The sequence below is a fragment of the Anguilla rostrata genome, chromosome 9 (genome assembly GCF_018555375.3).
Source record: "Anguilla rostrata isolate EN2019 chromosome 9, ASM1855537v3, whole genome shotgun sequence".
NCBI lineage: Eukaryota > Metazoa > Chordata > Actinopteri > Anguilliformes > Anguillidae > Anguilla > Anguilla rostrata.
The window spans coordinates 31128588-31150365 of NC_057941.1; the positions used below are offsets into that span (position 1 = coordinate 31128588).

At 43.7% G+C, this 21778-nt stretch overlaps 1 protein-coding gene across 8 annotated transcripts in view; it reads right to left on the reverse strand.

Moving 5' to 3' along the window:
• Positions 1-21778, reverse strand: part of LOC135263563 (neurexin-2-beta-like) — a 655607-nt gene that overhangs the window by 106312 nt on the left and 527517 nt on the right. For all 8 annotated transcript variants that reach the window (XM_064351746.1, XM_064351747.1, XM_064351749.1 and 5 more), the window contains one exon: positions 4998-5179. In XM_064351746.1, the coding sequence (XP_064207816.1) occupies positions 4998-5179 (182 nt within the window). The remainder of the gene's footprint in view (positions 1-4997; positions 5180-21778) is intronic.

Here is a 21778-nt window from a genome sequence, read left to right on the forward strand (position 1 = left end):
CTAAATAACGCAAGAACAGCCATGGTTACTATTTTCTAATTTGACACACCATTTATAGAACATCGCATCCTGTTTTTAATTCAAAACACCTTGCGTCTGGCAATTAATTCCTCACACCTTTAATGGATAATTCCTATCAAATTGTTCATAAACCTTATGCAAAGTTCACCACAGGCTTGGACGCATATGCGTCCCAAACTGCAATACCCCTACATAACCAGCAGGAAAACCACTTACGTCAAGTCTAGACTTTGCGTAGAGATAAGATCATTTCCACGTCAAAGTAAGGTTTTATAAATAACTACTCATACGTGGTTTTCTGCATAAGTCATACTTAATATCAAAATTGATCGTAAGTCCATTCTATACATGAGGCCCCAGGACTGGACTGGACACAGTGTCATGTGCGTTGTATATCATAGGGGAATGACCAGCCCTGCCTCACAGCAATCTCGACTTTGGACTTTTCTGTGTGGAGTTTGCATGTTCTCCCATGTCTGTGTGGGTTTCCTCCGGGTACTCCGGTTTACTCCCAAAGTCCAAAGACATGCTGGTAGGCTAACTGGATACTCTAAATTGCCCATAGGTATGAGTGTGTGAGTGAATGGTGTGTGTGCCCTGCGATGGATTGGCGGCCTGTCCAGCGTGTACTCTTGCCTCTTGCCCAATGCACGCTGGGATAGGCTCCAGCACCCCCCACGCCCAGGATAAGCGGGTACATATAATGGATGGATTCATATGCCATCTAATTACAATAACAAGCATAGCGTGGAAAGCAGGGAAAATGCGAGCAGAGCTCTATTTAGATGTTGACGGTGTTAGGATGGAGAGATATGTTCTCCGTGTCTTTATCTACTCCACTCTCCCCATCTACATAATCTTCTGACATCAAAGCTGAGATCAGCACAGCACAAAGCTGGTCTTCCCCAACCAGTCATTTTGTCCTAGTTGCCATAATCATGACTGATCGGATTACGTTTGGCTGCTCATAATTAGCGGCTCTCGCACAAATCCCCCGCCCCCCCCCCCTTCAAGAGGAGCGCACAAAAGGCCTGGCTTTTATGACAAGGAAAGATAAGAGTTACGGTGGTGTATTAATGCTCTGAAAGGGAACAGGGAGGCATTGTGCAGCTCTGGAAAGTGATCCTCTCCAGCTCTGGCCTTTCTGTAACAGAGACGAAACACCGAGCATTTCCATAAACCAAATGCATGCCTTTTACGTACGCCGTACATGAATACTTCGCTTTTCAATGCATGGAGATAGACAGTTACAAAAATAAAAAAATAAAAACTGTGTAAGTGTACACATCTGCTGATGAAGTGTAGCTTTAAGGGCAGCTTATTGGTTTGAGTCCTGGCATGAGAAATGAGAACTGCTGTTACACCCGGTGAGGTGGAACCCGAGCCTCTTCAGCAAACACGTTGCAGAGCAAACGACCAGTGAGGGACATGAAGCAGACTCCCACCTGCAGTGAGTAAAGGCTTGCTGTCCAGCTGCAGTAATGCTCACTCATAGGCAGAGGGCGCTGTATTAGGATAGTGGGTGTTCCAGGCTCTTTAGTTAAAAGACTTGAGGATTTTTAGGCATTCTGCTCAGCTGAAGCTTTTATCTCTCTGGGCTCATGTAAAATGTCAGGACTGACATATTAAAGGTTTTCTCTCCCCTCTCTGTCTCTCTCTCACACAGAGGTGGGGGTGGCAGTTGGAAGATGAATGACGGCGATGTAATATTCAACAGTGCCACGGCATTATGGGACAGATCCGCCGCCGTTTGCTTAATGTGATGTGAGAAACTAATCAGCATTAGGCAAAGGTGTGATAAATGTAATGAAACAGAATTTCTGATGGTGTAATGTTCTGCCCCCTCAGGATTGGAGAGAGGGGAGGCCGATTTGCATACAGGTAATGAGTGGGACAAAATTACGTAATTCCCCTCGGGTGTGACTGGAGAGGGACAGTGACGGATGGTAGCGGATCGCGATAACGTAGCACCTTTCATGTGCGAGAACTCACCTCACCCACCACCAATGTGTAGCACCCAACTGGGTGATACATGGCAGCCATTTTGTGCCAAGATGCTCACCACACACCAGCTGCAGTGGAGGAAGTGGGATTTATTTCTCTGTTAACCTATGATGATACGCAAAACTGCTAGACTGAGACAGGTTGGAAATATGAACAAATCAGCTGTCCTTAACGCTAAGGCTGAGGCATTTAATGAACACGTTTGACTTCTCGTCTGAAAGACGGTATCATTGGAAGGTTGATCAGGGGGACCTATGAACATTGGTTCGACTTGGCCTGTTAGCCATTTAAAACAGGCACAGTGCTATGCAGAGTGCTGGAAGATCAGGAAATCCCATTTCAAACGCAGCAGCACGAGAAGTTTGAAGGAAGTTTGGTTGGACACCAGAAGACAGGCAAGACAAGAGTTTGAGGAGCTCACAATCCTCATGGCATTTTTCACGGCCCAGGTGCAAAACATTTATGCGATGAAAACAGATGTGGGTAAACAATTTACTGCCCATGCATTTATGCACGATTACAAATCTGCTTATATTCAAGCAGCACTACAGTTAATCATTAATAACACGGTCCCTGACATGTTATGACAGCAAGTCATGATTAATTGGCTCGCAAAACACATTAGTACTGCACTTTTTTAACTTTATATCCAAATACTATGCAAATATCACTCCCGAAGGTCCATTAGCATGCTTACAGCATTCACACATGTAATTGCTATTAGCTTCATTTGCTGTGCTTGGTGGTTGAACATGTGAAGCAAAATAGCACATAGTACAACCAGTTCCCCTGGTTTTCCCCCCATTAGTTTTCCCCATTAGTTTTTAAATCTGTTTTCCTTAAAGATATTTTACGGTACTACTTTTAACGCAATCTTGTCCAATACTGTTCACCCTTCAGTATATTTTATAAACATGCACAAGTCTTCTGAGGCTATCTGAAGGTGCTGCATGAAAATTAAATCCATCATTTTTATTCTCATTACTGTTAAAACTGTACATATGCAGTGACTGAATTACTTTCAGCCTTCAAATTATACATATATATGTTAACAACACGCAGAGGGACAATATAACTGAGAAAGTAAATCTTATTTGTCAATAACCTTCACCCTCATAATGATGAGAACTGTGAGAGAAGAGAACGATTTTGCGTCACCTTTGCTATTGAGAGCCTGTTGACAAGTAGAGAAAGAGAGAGAGAGAGATAGAGAGAGAGACAGAGAGAGAGAGAGAGAGGAGAGACCAAAAGACAGAGAGAGAGAGAGAGAAAAAGAGGGAGAGAGAAGAGAGACAGACAGAAAGAGAGAGAGAGAGACAGAGGAGAGACCAAAAGAGAGAAAGAAAAAGAGGGAGAGAGAGAAGAGAGACAGACAGAAAGAGAGAGAAAGCTTTTCCCATTACTGCACAGCAGACTCAGGGCCAGACAGCACACCGCCATCTATAAGGTGAATGAATGTCACGACCGTTTGAATGGCGAGATTTACTCACCTTCACACACTTGACATTACAGAGCGGCAGCCAATTCACAGCACTTCAATTATTGCGTTATTCGTCAGGCTTTTTAATTCTGGAATTCAATAAAGAGAAAGCAGCCCAAGCTGAAAGCCAATTACGTCGACGGTTCGCGCGTATGTGTGTGTGCGTGAGCAAATCGAATCTAATTGTGCTTCACGACTGAACGCGTCTAGTAGTTTAAAAAGGCCTAAAATGCCCCTTTTCCAACTGAAGAGCACGAACCTGGCTATCTTATTAAACTCTGCTTACAGCATTATGATTAGAAAGCTATGTAATGAATTAGTCTGGTTCTAGTTCTACTGTGTTAAAAAAGGTATAATGAGCCAGCCTGGTTCCAGCGCAACTGTGCGCAAAGGGGTGAAAAAGGCTGTTTTGGTCCCTTGGTCTTTGTTGTGCGTGAGCCACTAATGGTGGGCCAGAATCCTACAGTTGTGACAACAGCACAACCCTCCGCCTTGACAGGACGGAGCCAGGAGTGGCATCGGGAGTGTGGATGGTGGATGTTCTCCTAAAGAAGGGGTGGTACACTGCCAGATTAATTGAGTTCTATGGTGAATGTTCCAGAGATGGGGCAGGGCCACTGGAGGCCAAATGTGAGCAGAAGTGAGGGTGGAGGAGGAGCTGAACGTGTGGAATAAAAGTGAGGTGGGGGGGGGGGTGCAGGCAGGGGGCGGAAGGAAACCCCGCCAAAGCGAACGAGAGCGCTGTGATCGAGTCCCGCCTCCAGCTGAGAGGCCAATCATGGCTGACACCTCTGACGAGACGCCATTTTGAAAAAAAAAAAACCCAAAAAAACATGCAAAGCGTCCATCTGGGAGGAGCACCTGGAAGGTATTCCTTTTTTATAGAGAGCGGCGGGGGCGGGAGCAGTTTTACTGCAGTGCAAACTGACTGTGTGACACACGGTCGCCGGTTCACTCTGAATCAATAATTCATTGAAATGGTGCCGTTTCGAGGAGTCTGCGCTTCAGTTACACAACCGTAAGTTAAGAGGCATAGGTTGTGTGTTATATGAGGCTTTTTCAGTCGGCAGTGCAACCGTATGAGACCCACACAATCTGCAATGCGTACAGTACAGCTCAGCTGTATCTTCAGCTGCTTAGCCTGCTTTCCCATTAGAACCGCCCTCATCATCAACCCCACCCCCCCGTCTCAAACCACGCACATGCCTTCATCTCAGGCCCCATCACCCCGCCCACCATGTCACTCTCAAGCCCGCCCCTTCCCCCCGTAGTCAGGTGTACCTCCAACCCTAACCCTGCCTCCCCTCTTGCCCATGCCCCTCATTATTAATGCCACCCTCCTTCCTTAACCGCACACCATTACCATCCCTGCCCCCGCCCAAGCCCCGCCCCTTACATGGACCCCTCCCCCCCAATGAAAGCTGTCCCTGCCCAAGCCCCGCCCCGCCCCTTCCCCGGACCCTGCCCACGCCCCGCCATGCCCGGTCCTTACTATGTGCAGCTCCAGGTAGTCTCCCAGCCCCGTGGCGCTCTCCACCCGCACCAGAATGGCCTCTCTCAGCTGCGTGCTGAACCCCACCGCCAGCCGGTCCGCCCTTGTGCTCGGCCGGTCGTTGGGGGGCCAGGTGTAGGTGATGAGGGCTCCTCCTCTCCCGAAAATATACGTGGTCCCAGCTGCAAGCATCCAGAGAGAGGGAGAGACAGACAGGGATTGTCAAACCAAAAGAATCATCCAACTGTGCAACAGGTCTTCCAGTGATGTCATCTGTTCAGACTTTGAATTTTGATTGGTTAGCATAGTTAACATGTATGTGCCAGTGCCTCACTGGGGTGCCAGATGACTGGTTTTGGACCAGAATGTCGGGTCTTCAAATTAATTGTACAGGTCCAGTTTGTGGTCCCAACTGGACAATATAAATGACTGGTCTGAATAATTGATAGAAGTTTGACTGCTAGTTCTGCAATCAAGCTTTAAGCTGCCCTATGTGTATGAGTGGTGACCGGTTCAGACAAATTCCAAATCTGGCAACCCTAGCGCTTCACTGATTTTGCATCTACACCCGCTGTGCATTGAATATTGTTAGTGAGGTCTGGCACCGTCCTGTGTATTAATCAGAGAAATGCACAAATTTTTCTCTTACAATGCAGAGTCACACTAGATGACAGCCTCTGATTAATGAATGCAATGTAACGCTCCGGCCACAGATTGGTGGCTTACCAGCAGCCCCAAACCCAGAGTCTGATTGTGGCTGTTTACACTGTGCAGGTGCACTGCTAGAACCAGCAGCTGCACGAGGCCATGCTATTTTAAAACACACACATTAAACTTTGCGATGCGCTCAGTGGGTAGTTTGCTTTAAGGGAAGAGCTCCATATCCGCGCAGAGCGAGAGGGAGGTTTCTGCTTCCTCTCCTCTCTACGTTTGCACAGCTCTGTTAGCGCTGCAGAGCCTGGGCTCGCAAACACATCTGCCTGCTCAAACAGCCCGGTGGAGCAACTGCTTATTTGCAGGGACATATACGCGCACGTACACACACATACGCAATCACTGATACACATACAACACAAATAACACACAAATACAAAGGTATACAAGTGCACGCGCACACACACACCCACACACACAGAGGCATCCCAACACGCTCACACATTCAGGCACACATCCCACACTTCAACCACCCCGCCATCTGATTGGCTGCCGTTCCCCCTCTTTACTCATGAGCCTCTCTCCCGGGCTCGGCCGGATCCGGGTCGATCTGTTCCTGTCCGACTGCCAGCCCCCGGGGCGCCGGCGCCAGGTTCTGCCACTGTGCCAGAGGAGCGCCGCGAAACGGGCGCGCTACGGAGCCCGAAACCGAACCGAACTGGAACGAACTGGAGATCAGGCCCAGAATTGCAGCCGGCAGCCCACAGAGCAGCGATTCACTAACAGAGCAGCGATTCACTAACAGAGCAGCGATTAACTAGCAGAGCAGCGATTCACTAACAGAGCAGCGATTCACTAGCAGAGCAGCGATTCACTAACAGAGCAGCGATTCACTAGCAGAGCAGCGATTCACTAACAGAGCAGCGATTCACTAACAGAGTGGTGATTCACTAACAGAGCAGCGATTCACTAACAGAGCGGCGATTCACTAACAGAGCGGCGATTCACTAACAGAGCAGCGATTCACTAACAGAGCGGCGATTCACTAACAGAGCGGCGATTCACTAACAGAGCGGCGATTCACTAACAGAGCGGCGATTCACTAACAGAGTGGCGATTCACTAACAGAGCAGCGATTCACTAACAGAGCAGCGATTCACTAACAGAGTGGTGATTCACTAACAGAGCAGCGATTCACTAACAGAGCGGCGATTCACTAACAGAGCGGCGATTCACTAACAGAGCAGCGATTCACTAACAGAGTGGTGATTCACTAACAGAGCGGCGATTCACTAACAGAGCGGCGATTCACTAACAGAGTGGTGATTCACTAACAGAGCAGCGATTCACTAACAGAGTGGCGATTCACTAACAGAGTGGTGATTCACTAACAGAGCAGCGATTCACTAACAGAGCAGCGATTCACTAACAGAGTGGCGATTCACTAACAGAGTGGTGATTCACTAACAGAGCGGCGATTCACTAACAGAGTGGTGATTCACTAACAGAGCGGCGATTCACTAACAGAGTGGTGATTCACTAACAGAGCGGCGATTCACTAACAGAGTGGTGATTCACTAACAGAGTGGTGATTCACTAACAGAGCGGCGATTCACTAACAGAGCGGCGATTCACTAACAGAGTGGTGATTCACTAACAGAGTGGTGATTCACTAACAGAGCGGCGATTCACTAACAGAGTGGTGATTCACTAACAGAGCGGCGATTCACTAACAGAGTGGTGATTCACTAACAGAGTGGTGATTCACTAACAGAGCGGCGATTGACTAACAGAGTGGCGATTCACTAACAGAGTGGTGATCCACTAACAGGCCAGAATCGGTGGGGAGAATGGCGTAGGAACTGTAGCCTCTCAGAGGCAGGGCTCTAGGGTGAGGTGTAAGAGTGTACCACATTGTGCTGCTGAAACGTAGCCACAAGCAGGGCATTGTGCGACTAATCCAAATGTCGCAGCCTTTTTCCTGCACTGGAGACATGCATTGTGGGAAAAACCACAGCGTACAACAACAGACCGGACTCAAGCTGAAACACCTCTAATCCCCCCCTCACCCCCACACCGCCCCCGCCTTCCTTGCTGAAGCCCTGCTTTCCACCTGGTTGTGCAGTTCCTCTCTGTTTCTACGCTATTTCATGCTAACTACATTTATCACAGCATGGAGCCGCAGGAGCTTTAAAAGGAGGCGGAGAGCGTGTTCAAACAGCTCCGGGGGGAAGATGGCGATGACACTTCAGTGGTGCATTTTAAGGCTCCTCGCGTAGTATCTCTGCACTGCATTTTCTGCCAAGTAAATAACGATGCGCGTACCTCAGGTAATGATACTCCATTATTATAATGTATTTACGCTATTTATTATTTAAAAGCTCCAAGTAGGTTGTCAGCCAAATATTAAAGAAGTTCAGCTGGTAAGAGAAAAGGGAAAAATCGAAAGAGACACAGAAAGGCAGAGACCGAGAAGCAGCATGATGTTTTTTCCTTCGCCATGTTTTATTCTTTTCTGCACTGACAGTTGACATCAACAAAGAGAATCGCTTCCCCACAGACACAGGCTGCGGAATGAAAACTCTGATGAATTAGCAAACAAAGAAATGCTAAAGGCTGCAATAATCTAAATGGATCGTGCTGTCTGTCTGTCTCTCCTCCAGAGACGTTTTAGAAGGAGCGCTAAATCGCGCTGCGCAGAGATGCAGACTATGCGCTCTGTCCCTTCAAGCCGCCAGCGAGGCTCATTCATGCGAGAACTAATCAATCCTGAACTGAAAAGCCAAAAACAGGGCTCTGGCCTTTCCCACCGCCCCCTGGCCCTGCTTCTATTAAAAGAGGCATCTTTTGCACCTGCTAGACTAAATAACAATCTGGACGGAGGCAACAGCAACTCCACATGCTGGAGGACAGACGTGATTGGTCCACCGCAGGCATGTGACAGGCATCCAACATTGATGACTGTCATATGAAGTCATGCAAGGGCACCTCTCAGATTTAATTTTACAGACCATAACAAGGTTCCACAATTTCCAACCTCGTTACAGTCTGTTTGTTGACTGTGTCAACAGTATTCTTAAATCAGCTACACTTAATGACCCTTGGCAAACAAAAGAATCATATTTGAATTGTTATATTGTCAACAAAGAGCCAATGAAAAGAAACACTATGATATTAAGTGCATTACATTCTGACAATTTGAAGATTAATTTTTCGATTATCAATGTATTTAATTGCTTATAAAAAAGTATTGTTCGACTAAGTGTTTTTCCCCTTTGCTCTCTTCACTTAATTCTATTCAGTTGGTTCTGTAGAACTTCTATTTTCTAAGACAAGCCCAAACTGCGGCTAGGTTCTGTTGGATTTTTATTTTCTAAGACAAACTGTGGCTGAGGTCTGTGGGAAGATAATCTGATGCTCATCTGACACTGAAAGTGAAAGTAGCTAAACAATTTACAGCTGTGTAAACCAGCAGACATCTCTGTACAGTTGGCAGGTCTAAGTACTCTGCCTTAGAAACTGGGGATCCTGAAATCTGGCCCTCGGGGCCAGTAGTGCCGCTTCATTCTTCCCCTGTAATCAGGGACTGATTTAAACCAGGGACACCAGGTGAGTTAAATCTTTGGCCAGTGGCATTAATTGATCAATTAACTATCAGGCAGAAAAGAAAACCAGCAGTACTACTGGCCCCGAGGGCCATATTTGTGTATCCCTGTGCTACGCACCAGATCGGCCAATCAAACCACATTACAGTTTCACCACAGTTTTTAAAGAAAGTTACAGTACAAATGAATTGCAGTGTGTGACAGCTTTGACGCATGAAGTTAAACATCAACACGAGTCAGAGGAAGATGCAACACATAACAGATTACAGACAGATGAGGCCCTTCCCCTTCAGCTGATGGCTCACCTTCGCTGGCACACAAATAAACAAATGAAACGGGCATTCACACAGACGCTAGCACGCAGGAGGTGCAATTAACACCACCTTGGACAAACAGCTGTAGTGTCGTTCTGCGAGGATACTGTCATGTTGTTATATTTTGTTTAGAGTGCCTCGGCACGTGCTTAAAAAAATAAAACATGAGCCAAGTCATTAAAAAGTTCTGTATCAAATCAGATTTAATCACTTTAGCCATTTCACTCTTTAAATAAGCATGTGGATAACGTACATACAGTACCTATAGAACAATAACCAGTTCATTAAAGTTAATCACTGATTGCTATCACAGAGACTTTACAAACGAGCCACTAGCACAGCTAATACGGAACATCCTTTATGTGTAGACCAGTGATACTCAAATTTGGCCCTCAAGGTCAGCAGTACCGTGGTACTGGTCTTCTCTTCTTTCTCGCGGTCCATAGTCCAATAATGGCATCGATTGGCCAGAGATTAAACTCGTTCGGCGTCTCGTGTTTAAATCAGTCCCTGATTGGAGGAGAGGAAAGAAAAGCAGCCGTACTGCTGGTCCCGGGCCTGGATTTGGGCATCCCTGGTGTGGACCACATAGCTAACCGCTGCATTCACCCGAAACACGGACAGCTCTCCTGAAGCTCAAAGCTCACAGACCTGCCCTCTCCTGAAGTTCAAAGCTCACAGACCTGCCCTCTCCTGAAGTTCAAAGCTCACAGACCTGCCCTCTCCTGAAGTTCAAAGCTCACAGACCTGCCGTCTCCTGAAAAATGAATGAACAACAAGGAAAGATTCAGTTCAACAAAATAAAATTGAAGTTGAAGCTGACTATTTACTGATGATATTCAGTTCAGGCACCCTGCTAAAAGAGAATACAGCTTCAGGGCGCCACCTTGAACGTAGAACCTTCCGGTCACCCGTCAAGCTCTCTTGTCCACTTTGCCCAGCAGCTGAAATGCAGAACAACTGCAAAAGCACCGAAATGGCTGCCCTGGAGGGGGTGGCCATCGATTTTTCCCGGAACACACACCCAGACGTCTGCTCGCCTGCACGTATCGTTTTTTATACTGGTCAGGAGAATATTCATTTATATATATATATATATATATATATATTTGTTTTTTTAAAGATCATTTGTTTCTATCATTGCCAGAAAAAAGACTAAAATAATCCAAACTGCCAAGAGCAGAGAAAGGATATTGATTTGTTGTTCCTCTTTTCATTTCCTCTCCATATCGAAGCACTAACCGTATATTGTATTTTCATTCTTTTTTGAATGGAGACTGATTTTTTAGAGATAATCACGAGTGATTTCATAGTGTCACAGATCTTTTTTTTTCTTTATCCTGCAGACACGCGGTTAGTTCCGTCTTCTCTTTTCTCTTTTCCCCCCCTCTGGTGAATTTCCACTCTGATCTGCGCTCGTGTTTATAACCGGAGTGCGACACGCCCGCACCCGTGTCGATGTCCGGACAGCGTTTCTCCCCAGAGGGAGGAACAACCTCGGACGCTTTCTCAAATTATTCACAGAAATAAATAAAAAACAACAAGGCGAGTGCGCTGCTCGATGTCTGAGAGAGCAATATCAAAAAGTTAAATAAACAAAAAAACAAGACAGATTTTTTTTAAAAAACAACACACAGAATGCAGGACCTGGTGTTTGTGTGCAAGGAGTCCTGACTATCCTATTCTGAGAGACGGTTTAACAGTTGGCAACTGCACTAATCAAGGGAAAAGAGAGAAGTGGTGTGATTTTCCACACTTGTGTGTACGTGCATACGTGAGGACACAGAAGTGCCACTTGGATGTGCCTTTTCTGCAAGGTGCTGATTGCACCCCAGAACACCGAGTGCACGCAGCGGTCTGGCCGAGCGCTACCCTCTCCGCGACCGCACCGCATTGGAAACGGAACGAAGGGTGAGCAGGAAACTGTTTATTTGATAATGGTCCTCAACCTGATTTTGATTGGGTTGCACAATTAACAGGCACCCGTTAAATAAAGGCCACCATTTGCAGATGACACCTTTTAACAAGACCGCAGTCAACAAGCCGAGCGGCTTTGCCTCGGCATCAATCAGTGCCCAATCTCCTCAAAGCATGTAACGCATACAAATTCTACCCGGTATCAGTCTGTTGATTGTTTTGCTAAGTTTGGTGTGAAAAACTCTATGAGAGACAGGTACAAAATGCATACAGGTAAGCTTACTTCCACCCCATAGGCCATCATGCGTCAAAGCTGTCATACACAAACCTGGCCACCAAGTCTGCTGTTTTTGGGTGCTACTAAGAGCAGTTAATGGAATGGTTAGAAAGTAAAAGAGTCACTTTGCGAATAGCAGATCCCTGATAGTATAGACCCTCATAATGAGTGTGCGTATGTGTGTGTGTGTGTGTGTGTGTGTGTGTGTTTGCATGCATGTGCATGTGACATCATAGAAAAGTTATGGGAAAGCCAACTTCCTCAATGCAGCAGGCAGAATAATAATACAGGATAAATGGGTGCCTGTTTCCCGAGATTTCCTTTTCTGGATGCAATCCCAATGCCCCCAAACCAAATCGCTCTGCTAGCAGACATGTCATACATCTCTCAGACCCCTCCCTCCCTCTCCCCTCGATCTCCTAGCAATCCCATAACGACCTCCACAATTAGAGCCTTATTGCGAGCCAGAGCTTCAGCTACCATATGGTGCAATTTGGTTTTACCCACAAGTCATCTTCAGTCATTAAGACGAGGCCACCAGTGTGCTCACGCAGAGTAAAAAGTCTGGATGCGGAGACAGTGACGGGCAGAATAAGCGACAGCCTTAGGTGAGATGTGTCTGAAGAGTTCAGCGTAACTGAGCTGGGAATGATCACGGAATGAAAGATGCCACATAATCGTTATTTGATTTGCACAGTTAATAAGCCACGGCAGTTATCGTTTCTCGGTTCCTCGTCTGACTTCAACAAATACACGTAACTGCCAATAAAAGTAATACCATCTATGCGCATTTGTCAAGGTTATGTGAGTTCTTTGTTGGTTAAGTCGTCCATGCACGATGGAAAGAATACCCTCTTAAGGACACTGAAGTATCACCTATCTATCTACCTTAGCATTGCTCTCGAATGATGTTTAAAAATAATGTTGATGCTGAAATATTTATCTAATGCTCTAACGCTCCAATGTAACCAGTGCTGTATAAAGATTAGTAACAATAACAATACATTTCCCGCTTTCCATAATTGTTCTTGTTTTGTGTTTTGGTCAAAAAATGTAAATGGTATGTTTTATACACCTCTGTGAGACAAAAACAAATCATGAAAGTGATACAAAAATGCCTGTTTACTTGAATTAGCATTCCATTTTGTAATTTGGCATTGAGTCAGACACTGCGGGATTTCAGTTGGTAACAACATGGGATTTCTTGGCACATGTAAGCCCTGGAAGTATTAAGCCATTCACATCATTATGACAGCATCAATACTTCCTTCAGTTTCACAAGACATTTCTCACTATTTTCTTTTCCACACCGCCTAATTTTCCCAGATGGCAATGTGTGGTTCTGGCTGGATAGAAGAAGTGCATTATGGGAGATCTGTTGAAATTTTAGTTATCTGAAGAGCAGTTTGAACAGAAAATGTTTTTCATTGGAACTTTTTGATTGATTCATATATCTGTAATGTATGTTGCCTTTGTCCTACAATAAGACCAAATAATGACATGCTGCAAATATGGGCAAAATTGCCCTTGAATGTTAATGCCGGATGAACTTCACTCGCCTAATTAATCTCCGTTAATTTAATTAAATAAAATTTTGTATCTTCTTCATTGCATTCAAGATTAAGTCAATGTATGTGAATGCACACCTCGGGTCATGAACAGAGGTATTCTCCTCAGATATTGAATAATTGTTTAAACCATTAAACAGCAATTTGTCCGGAAGCTACTTGCTTCAATAACAACCATTGATCAGAAGCCCTGAAGGTGAATATTTGCCGTATGTGATTATATTTGGTAACTAACACACCACCTTCACCTGCTTAGAAATCATGTTTGTTTGGTTCCTCATTCAAAAGCAGTTTGTGAGGAGATGCTGTGCACGGTTCTTGTTGTTAGCAGAAATATATTACAAATATGAATCAGTTTTCCTGCTATTCAGAACCTGCAGGGTAGGGAACTGATATCACTTACTATTGGTTAGTATCTTACCATGGACCGAGGAAAGCGCCAATCAGAATATCAGTAGATCATGTCCATCATTATCATGATTCTGATTACATCCCTGGCAGGCACAGTCTGTCAGACCTCACCACAGGAGAGTAATCCTGCCTTTCCAGTTCTCGCTATCTGTGCAACAGCCACATGATCTGTAAAATGATATTTAAAAAAATTTATAAATAAAATATAAAAACTCATGTGAGATCCTTAAAACTGAAAAAAAAGAATACAAAAAACTAGGAAGTCGGTATCAAAACCGGTTTGGAGGTCTCAGTGGGAATCTTATCTTCCTCCCTGGTTCTCTGAGTCTGCTCTCAGTTAGACTGTCCCGAAGCCACCCTGCACACAGGCTGAGCACATGACTACCGAAATGTTTCCTCAGAGAGCAACTCTAAAATTTCCACCTTCTCCTTCACTGCTTAAGACAGCTTAATAGAAAATGGAATGAAACTGTTGTTCACTGTCTTTCAATCTTTCACCTCAAATCCATTGAGCTGGAGCTGAAACAGCAACTCCATTTTTACAATATTTCAATATGAAAATATATTTCATAATTCTCAATATGCTCCTGTACACTATGCTGGTCTTTTTTTTACAATTTATTTTTCACTGTATGGCTTTATTCATTGCACACCTGTGCATAGTTTTCTTTTTGAAAACATGAATAACATTCATCCATCCATCCATCCATTATCTAATCCACCTTCTAGCTGTGAGGTGACATGAATAATATAATTCACAAAAAAGCACAAAAAAGTATGATACATACAAGATAAAAATACACAGTAAAATTTTTTTTTACATATGGACACATACTAGACTCTAAATTTCCCATAGGTATGAGTGTGTGAGTGAATGGTGTGTGTGCCCTGCGATAGATTGGCAGCCTGTCCAGGTCTATTCCTGCCTCTCGCCCAATGCACCCTGGGATAGGCTCCATCCCCCGCCCCCCTACCCAGGATAAGCGGGTATAAATAATGGATGGATGGATGGACACATGCATAGACGGACATACACGTCACACACACACACACACACACAGACACACGCAAAGCTACACATACACACGTGCACACAAACCTGCAAGCCAAAACAAGGACACCACCTCAGTACCAACATGTAATGTTTTCACTATTTTTCAGTTAATTCTGAATTGGACTCCTGCAAGGCTGAAACACTCACAAACAAGACACCTGCCTGTTTCACCCACTGCGTCATTTCAAATGGAGGACCATCGAAATGCATGAAAAAAGTGGGGGAAAAAAACCTAATTTGTAATAGCGTGGACAGCATTATTGTGACAGTGAAAAAAAAGATATAGCAAAATGACAGTAAAATAGAAAAGAAAAAGGATTGCAAACAGCACTAAAGCACGCTTCTGTCAGACACGTATTCCAGAAAAGCGTTTTCTGGAGTAATGGTTGTCCGAGCCAGCTATTTTTATGAGTCAGCCCGCAGCGGACAAGGCTCTCAGTTGTGCTGTCACCTCCATATTGCTTCCACATCCCTCCCTTTTTTCTGTCATCCTCCACAGAGAACAACACTCCCCCGCTCAACTCCCCCAAAACAAAAATACAGCTGTCTCGGAGTCACACAACACTTTTTCAGATGGCTAATAATGCCTCGTTAAAGCGCTACGAGGCTTCACAATGGAGTTTATAAAAGCAAGTGACAAAGAGAGACGTGCAAATAAACCCAAAACGATGTAGTAATCTACTGCACACTGGTCTGTCTTCTTCTCTGGGGCTACTTGTGCATAACTGTACAATAGGAACCATAAGGAACCATATTGTGCCTAACTGAACAAAAGGAGCCATAATGTCGCCGTGGCTCAAAGGATATGATGTCACACACTCAGTTACGATGCTGCACGGTCAGATAAGGGCAGACATGATATCAGCATTCCCTCCATGGCCTGGAAGTGAGCTTGGAGAACCCCCAAAATGGCATCCGACAGCTATAGAGGATGCCGACAGTCTTAGACAAACGTTCTTCCACGTTATCGGACATGTGACGTGTGGGTGATGCTTTATGCGTCACGTCACTTTCAGATTTTTGCTGGAACAGGAGAGGAGAGTGATGGGAAAAAAACACACTACATAGTATAAATATGAAATTGCACAAATGACTCATTCACAGGAAGAAACTGCGTGGGGCTGGATAGTCAGGCTTTGGATGACTGCCCCGTGAAGGCTATAGGTAATTTTACCCTGAATGCACTGTGGAAATATCTGCATGAGACAGTGTGGCTGAATGCTTCAGACTGCTACATATGTTAGCGCAGACTGTTCCGCAACACCACAAGCCCACTGACTAATTTCCAGTAAAAAAAGACCTAAGTAAGATGGAAAGAAAAATAATAAAATAGTTATATAAAGAAATTAATTTAAGTTGTAGTGTCCACACCCTCTCCTCTTCTCTCCTCTCCCCTACTCTCATCAAGTATAGCCTGGGCCTGGATTCAATCAACATTTACCCTTAACTTTGGCTTACAAACAAATGTCAATTTTTTCATTTAAATTCTTGATTGCAGAACACTCCAGAACTATGAATAATTCCTATCTGCATTTAATCAACAGTCAAGGTTAAGGACACATGTTGATTGAGCACAGGTCTGGGTTATATTCCATTTTTTAAGTATAAAACCAACAACAGCTTGGTCTTAACTTCATTACTGTTGATGTATTTAGTGTGATTAAAATGTTAATCTGAAGTGTGTTAAGGTAAGGTTACAGAGTTAATGCAAATGCATTAAATACAATTAAGCAACAGGAAAATAACTACAGATGAAGTATCTTTACACTGAGTAAGCACACAATCAGCTAAGCTGATTTTATTTTAAACACCTGCTTCAAGCTTGTAAGCTGTTGTTGCTACTACATCATTCATTTATATTGTGTATCTGTTTTGTATAAGCATGTTTCAGACAAGTACTGCCATGAAAATCTCTTGGACCTTAAATTCACCAAAGTCTTAGCAAAGATTACACTTTTTTCACTCGCAATTTAGCAAAGCAAGTCAGGTTAAGTACTTAGTGAACCACACTGTTGCTCAGTTTATTTAAATGTCGTAATTCGTTTAAATGTCAACATAAATGTCAGACTCTAACACTCAAAACTACGAACCTGAAGCATTGAGAGGCAAAGAGGATTCCAAATGTTTTCACATTCTAAATTTGCCGGTTTATATCACATTTACAGTATAACCTCTTTATGAGGTTTGCTAAAAATAACGAAACCTGAACAATGTGCTTACCAGCCATTTTGTGAAAGTACAAAAATAGGCCTTTAAACTATGTTCCGACCAGAAATAATGAATCCCCTAATGAAGCTTTTCGTCATAAAGTGAAATGTGAGCATGCCATTCAGTAAGATAATATCACTATGCCAATAACAACAGTATATTTATGATATGTTGATAGTAATATTAATTTGAATATCATAAATTATTCTCAGTTCTCTCTGTGAGCTACTCCCTGGGCGCTCAACCACTAAACAAACCTGTTGGTTTGTCACATCATTACACATCAGTTTTAACACGTAATCCACTTAATCCCAACAATTGTCCCATTGTTTGATAAATCTCTTCCAACTTCAATTTCATTTTAATGTGTCCCTAAGTTAATACATTCAAGTCTGAATGTTTCATAGCTGTTGCCTTACAGAAATGTCTCCAAGCAAATGTCTCCAAGCACCATGTTTAATATAGAACATTTTTCTAAATAAGATATTAATGCAGTCAGGGTGTCGCCTTACTGCTTTTCATAATCACACAGTGTTCGACATTCTGCCGGCAGCATTAATATTTCAAATTTATTTCTCTCCCATTTAACTGGCTGGAAATCATTATATGCTGTCACCTTTCAGAAACGACCCCTTGCATAGGAGCACATACTCAATTACGCTAATCATAACTGGAACTCAAAACCACAGGATGTCACGAACTGTATAAAAGCAACAAAACCTCTGAGCATACTCTAAAAGATCCGGCGAACCGAGCCGTGGACTGAGCTGCCAAGCCATCATATGTGAAAGTTGTGACATGAGACTTCCAAGTGACTTTTTTGTCAAAAACGAGTTACATTCAAATAAATGCTGACTTTATCATTCATTACGTGTTGTTAAAAAATGTAAACAACTCAAAATCGGGGTGTAATTCCCAGAAGTTCTAAGTTATAAAATCAATGAACTGACAAGAAGCTCAATTTCTCAGCACTGTTAAAATGGCAGATAGAACCCTATAATCAGGTGGCCTTTTCCCCTTAAAATCACTTGCGGTCTATTGTAATATGGTCTGTTGTAATTTTTTTTATCTTTCAAAATATTAAGATGGAAGATTAAAAAAAACCCCTTAAATTCCTAATTAATAAAGATTAATTAATGATTTTAATTAAATCCAGATTAAGAAGACAGGAGACCTGCGCTTTGAACATGTGAAAACTATACTAAATATAGCTTTCTATGTATGACACAGAAAAACCATTGGTTATTTCAGCAAGTGGCTAAATCCAACTCATACAGGAAGAAGTGAGGCCCCGACAAATAGCTGGTTGTAATTTAAATCCCAGTAGATGCGCTAATTTTGCACCATCGGGTCAAACTGCATAAGCTAAATTATTGCACTGAAAGTATTCCCCTGTACAGCTACATGTTGTTTGAGCACATAAGCTGCAGGCACATGCACCCGCCAGCGTAACTGGCTCTACGAAGCAAAGCGTAATGTGAGGCAGTGCAGCTTCCAGCACCCCAGTGCATTCGTTCAGCTGGACAAGACAGTCCATCAGCGCTGAAAGCGGGGAGAAGCACGGCGTTTAAACTTGTCTTGCGGCTCCCCTCGCCGTTGCACCGGACATAAACTCTGCTGCTTCGGGCTCCGGCGTGTCCTAATGAAACACAACATCTGTGAGTTCGGGACCGCTTCCGGAACCTTCCGGAGGCAACGCTGAAACAGCGGGGGGAGGAGCCGTCACCGCCGCGGCTAAACGTCTGCCGATGTGACCGGGACTCCCGCTCTGTTTATATATATATATATATATATACAGACCCAGGCAGACCAAACAACATGGTAGCCCATATAAATGTAAATTCAGTGACGGCCATTTTAAAACGGATGGCTGGGGCCATGGCGAATGCATTCCGTGACCCTGGTGAAACGTCCGTAGCACCGATAGGAAAAAGCACTTTCAGATGTCAGTGATTATTTCTTCACAAAGCAATCAAGCATATGCTAAGAGACAGGGTCCCATAAAACCCAAGACAGACACGCGATTTGTAGTCTTACAGGAAAATGAAAAGGGATTAGACACGTCCTGAATCAGCCAGTCTGGGTCTGCAGTCTTTAATGGGGGTCACTCTATTTCACGCACAGTTATTTACACACAGAATATGCAAACGGATACACAAACACGGCGACTAATCATTTATTATGGCTGTGTTATTTCTACCTATCATCAGGCTAGATGCATATAGTTATGCACCAATGCACAAAGCACATTCTGAATTCTCTGTGACATTATGGCACGTAAATGAGCCACCTCAGATCCAGCTCTACAGTGGGGAGGGGTACACTGAGCCTTGCCTGTTGCTTGCAGTCAGAAGTCATTTCTATACTGTTAGCAAGGTCACTTCACCTCCCTTTTCTGCACTGATTTATGGATGATTTTCACTCAGGCCAGATGTTCAGTCTCCAGATGTAGACAGATGAGCCGCTGACCCTGGGACAAAGCCATTCCCCCAGCAAATCATTTCCCCCCCAGTATGTTTAAAAAAGCTTCAGCTCGTTTTAGGCGCACATGACAGCAAAATGTCACTTTCTATATGAAATGTTATTAAACTCATTTATGCATGCATTTCCAGAGTGCACCTTGACACTGGTAACTTAATGACATTCACTTCACAATAGTATAGACTCCGATGAAATTAGCTTTCAGCACTAGAAGTTCAACAGTAGTGAATGGAAATGTACAGTCTTCTGATGAATCTGCCTCTTCATACTGCAGCTCGAGCACATCCACTCATACTCACCTCTCTCACCCAGCATTAACAGACAGCTAATTAGAGCTGCTAGGTCAGGGGTCTGCAATCCTCATCCTGGAGAACCACAGGCTATGCTGGTTTTCGAAGATATTCAGCATTTAATGAATCAATTAGAGCAGTTGATTACACTCCTAACTGACTTAATCTGGTTACTTTGGCTCTGAACTGGCTTCTGATTTTAAGGTGAAAACAACAACCAGGACCAGGGTTGCAGTCCCCCCTTGTTAGGTCATTTATACACCTGAACACTTACATGCAGTAATTCAGTGTACAGTACGTACCTCGCCTAATCAGTGGTGTTTGCTCCCCTCTAATAGTGGGGCCAGGGCTTGCTGCCAGAAGGTTCTGAACCCTGGCAAAACCTGCATCCATAGGCTTGAGTATGCTACAAATATAGACGTGCCATCTCATATATATCTATGCAGCTGGACCAGAGCTTGCTTTAGCCGGTAGTTGACAACAGCATTGGTCAAAGTCAAGAGAGAAATTTAAAGCCTTGCGGATATTCTGGACGGCAAAAAACAAACTTTATTTATGGGGTAGAGCCTAAATAACAGCTCTTACAATTCCAAAATATGAATTTTTCTGAGAAGCACAGAAACTTATCATGGTTATCGCCCCAAATCTCCCCCCAGCAGGCTGGTGGGCTCAGTAGGAACTCAGCAGCGATGTCTATCTGATCAAACCCACGCTGAGAAGCCGCCTGCAGGAGCACATTCAGATTTCCAGCTGCAGTGAGACTTACAAGACATTCGGGGGCGTGATTTACTCAGAGCTTCAGCACATGCAAAACCAGTAACACAACCAGTGACTGGTGCAAAACAAATACCATGACCAATCACAGGTGATGTTACTGGTTTTGCGTGTGGTAAAAGGTTTTGTGTGCGCTAAAGATCTTAGCAAATTAGGCCCTCAGCTTCAAGTAGGGATGAAATGATTCATGTAAAAAAAAAAAAGAAAAAAAAAGAAAGAAATGTTTGTCTCGCCACCCATGGTCTGGTTCATGTACATTTGGCTTGTTTGCTTAAAAAAATACTCAGTCGAAATAGGCAGTCATAGCTTTGTGTGTGTGTGTTTTTAATTGTCAGGTAAAGGTTATATTGGCCATTTCTATTTGATGTCAAACAACGCTGCAAAATAAGGAACACAAACGTCACAGCGCAGTTTCATTTAAATAAAAAATCCAGTGGAAATATTTGCAGAGGTGAAGCTGCAGCATGTGCAGTTGATAGCTGATGGGTTTTTATCAACGGTAGTGATGGGGAAACGGTGGTGGATGAAATAACGCTTGTGTGCGAGCACTGCTTGGCACGCGCGCCGTATGCAAATGAAGTGATGGCCCATTTACGTCAACAACGCCCTGGTGTGTCTGTTACAAGCACAAGAAATGGTGCTTTGCCTTTAAAGAGAAAACAGGGCTGTAGCCATGTTATATTCATTTTTATACAGTAAAACACTGCACTTAAATTTCAAGTGGAAAAACTGTTATTCTTTTAAGAACTGGGAATAATTTTATCTGATATTCAAATAAGTGAATGTACCCTTTCTTGTCTTGTTTACATGGTCTAATGCAGGTCAAGTCGATTCTGCATTTTATGTTGACGGCCTTAGCCTATATGGGGACTGTTTTCTATTTGAAAATAACAAAGTGACGCTTTTCCTTTTGAAACAAAAGCCTGTGAATCCTGTTTTTTCCTCGAGGTTTTTTAACGGTATTTTTTTAACATTTTGATAACTATTTTTCATCAGATATTTTGTTAAATGAATGAAAATTAGAATGCCATTGGTAATGGTACTTTTCCCCTCTGCTTTACCGAAAATGTACAGAGCTAATGGAGCCAAAACTGTCAACCGAAACAAAACGAAACGCAAGTTTTGTGAATCGCTTGTTTCAAGTCAGATGCTGCCCACTCTCAGGTCATGAAGCATTGCCGCAAATGTAAGAACATGGTCTGAACACGTTGGCGGTAAACTATCATAG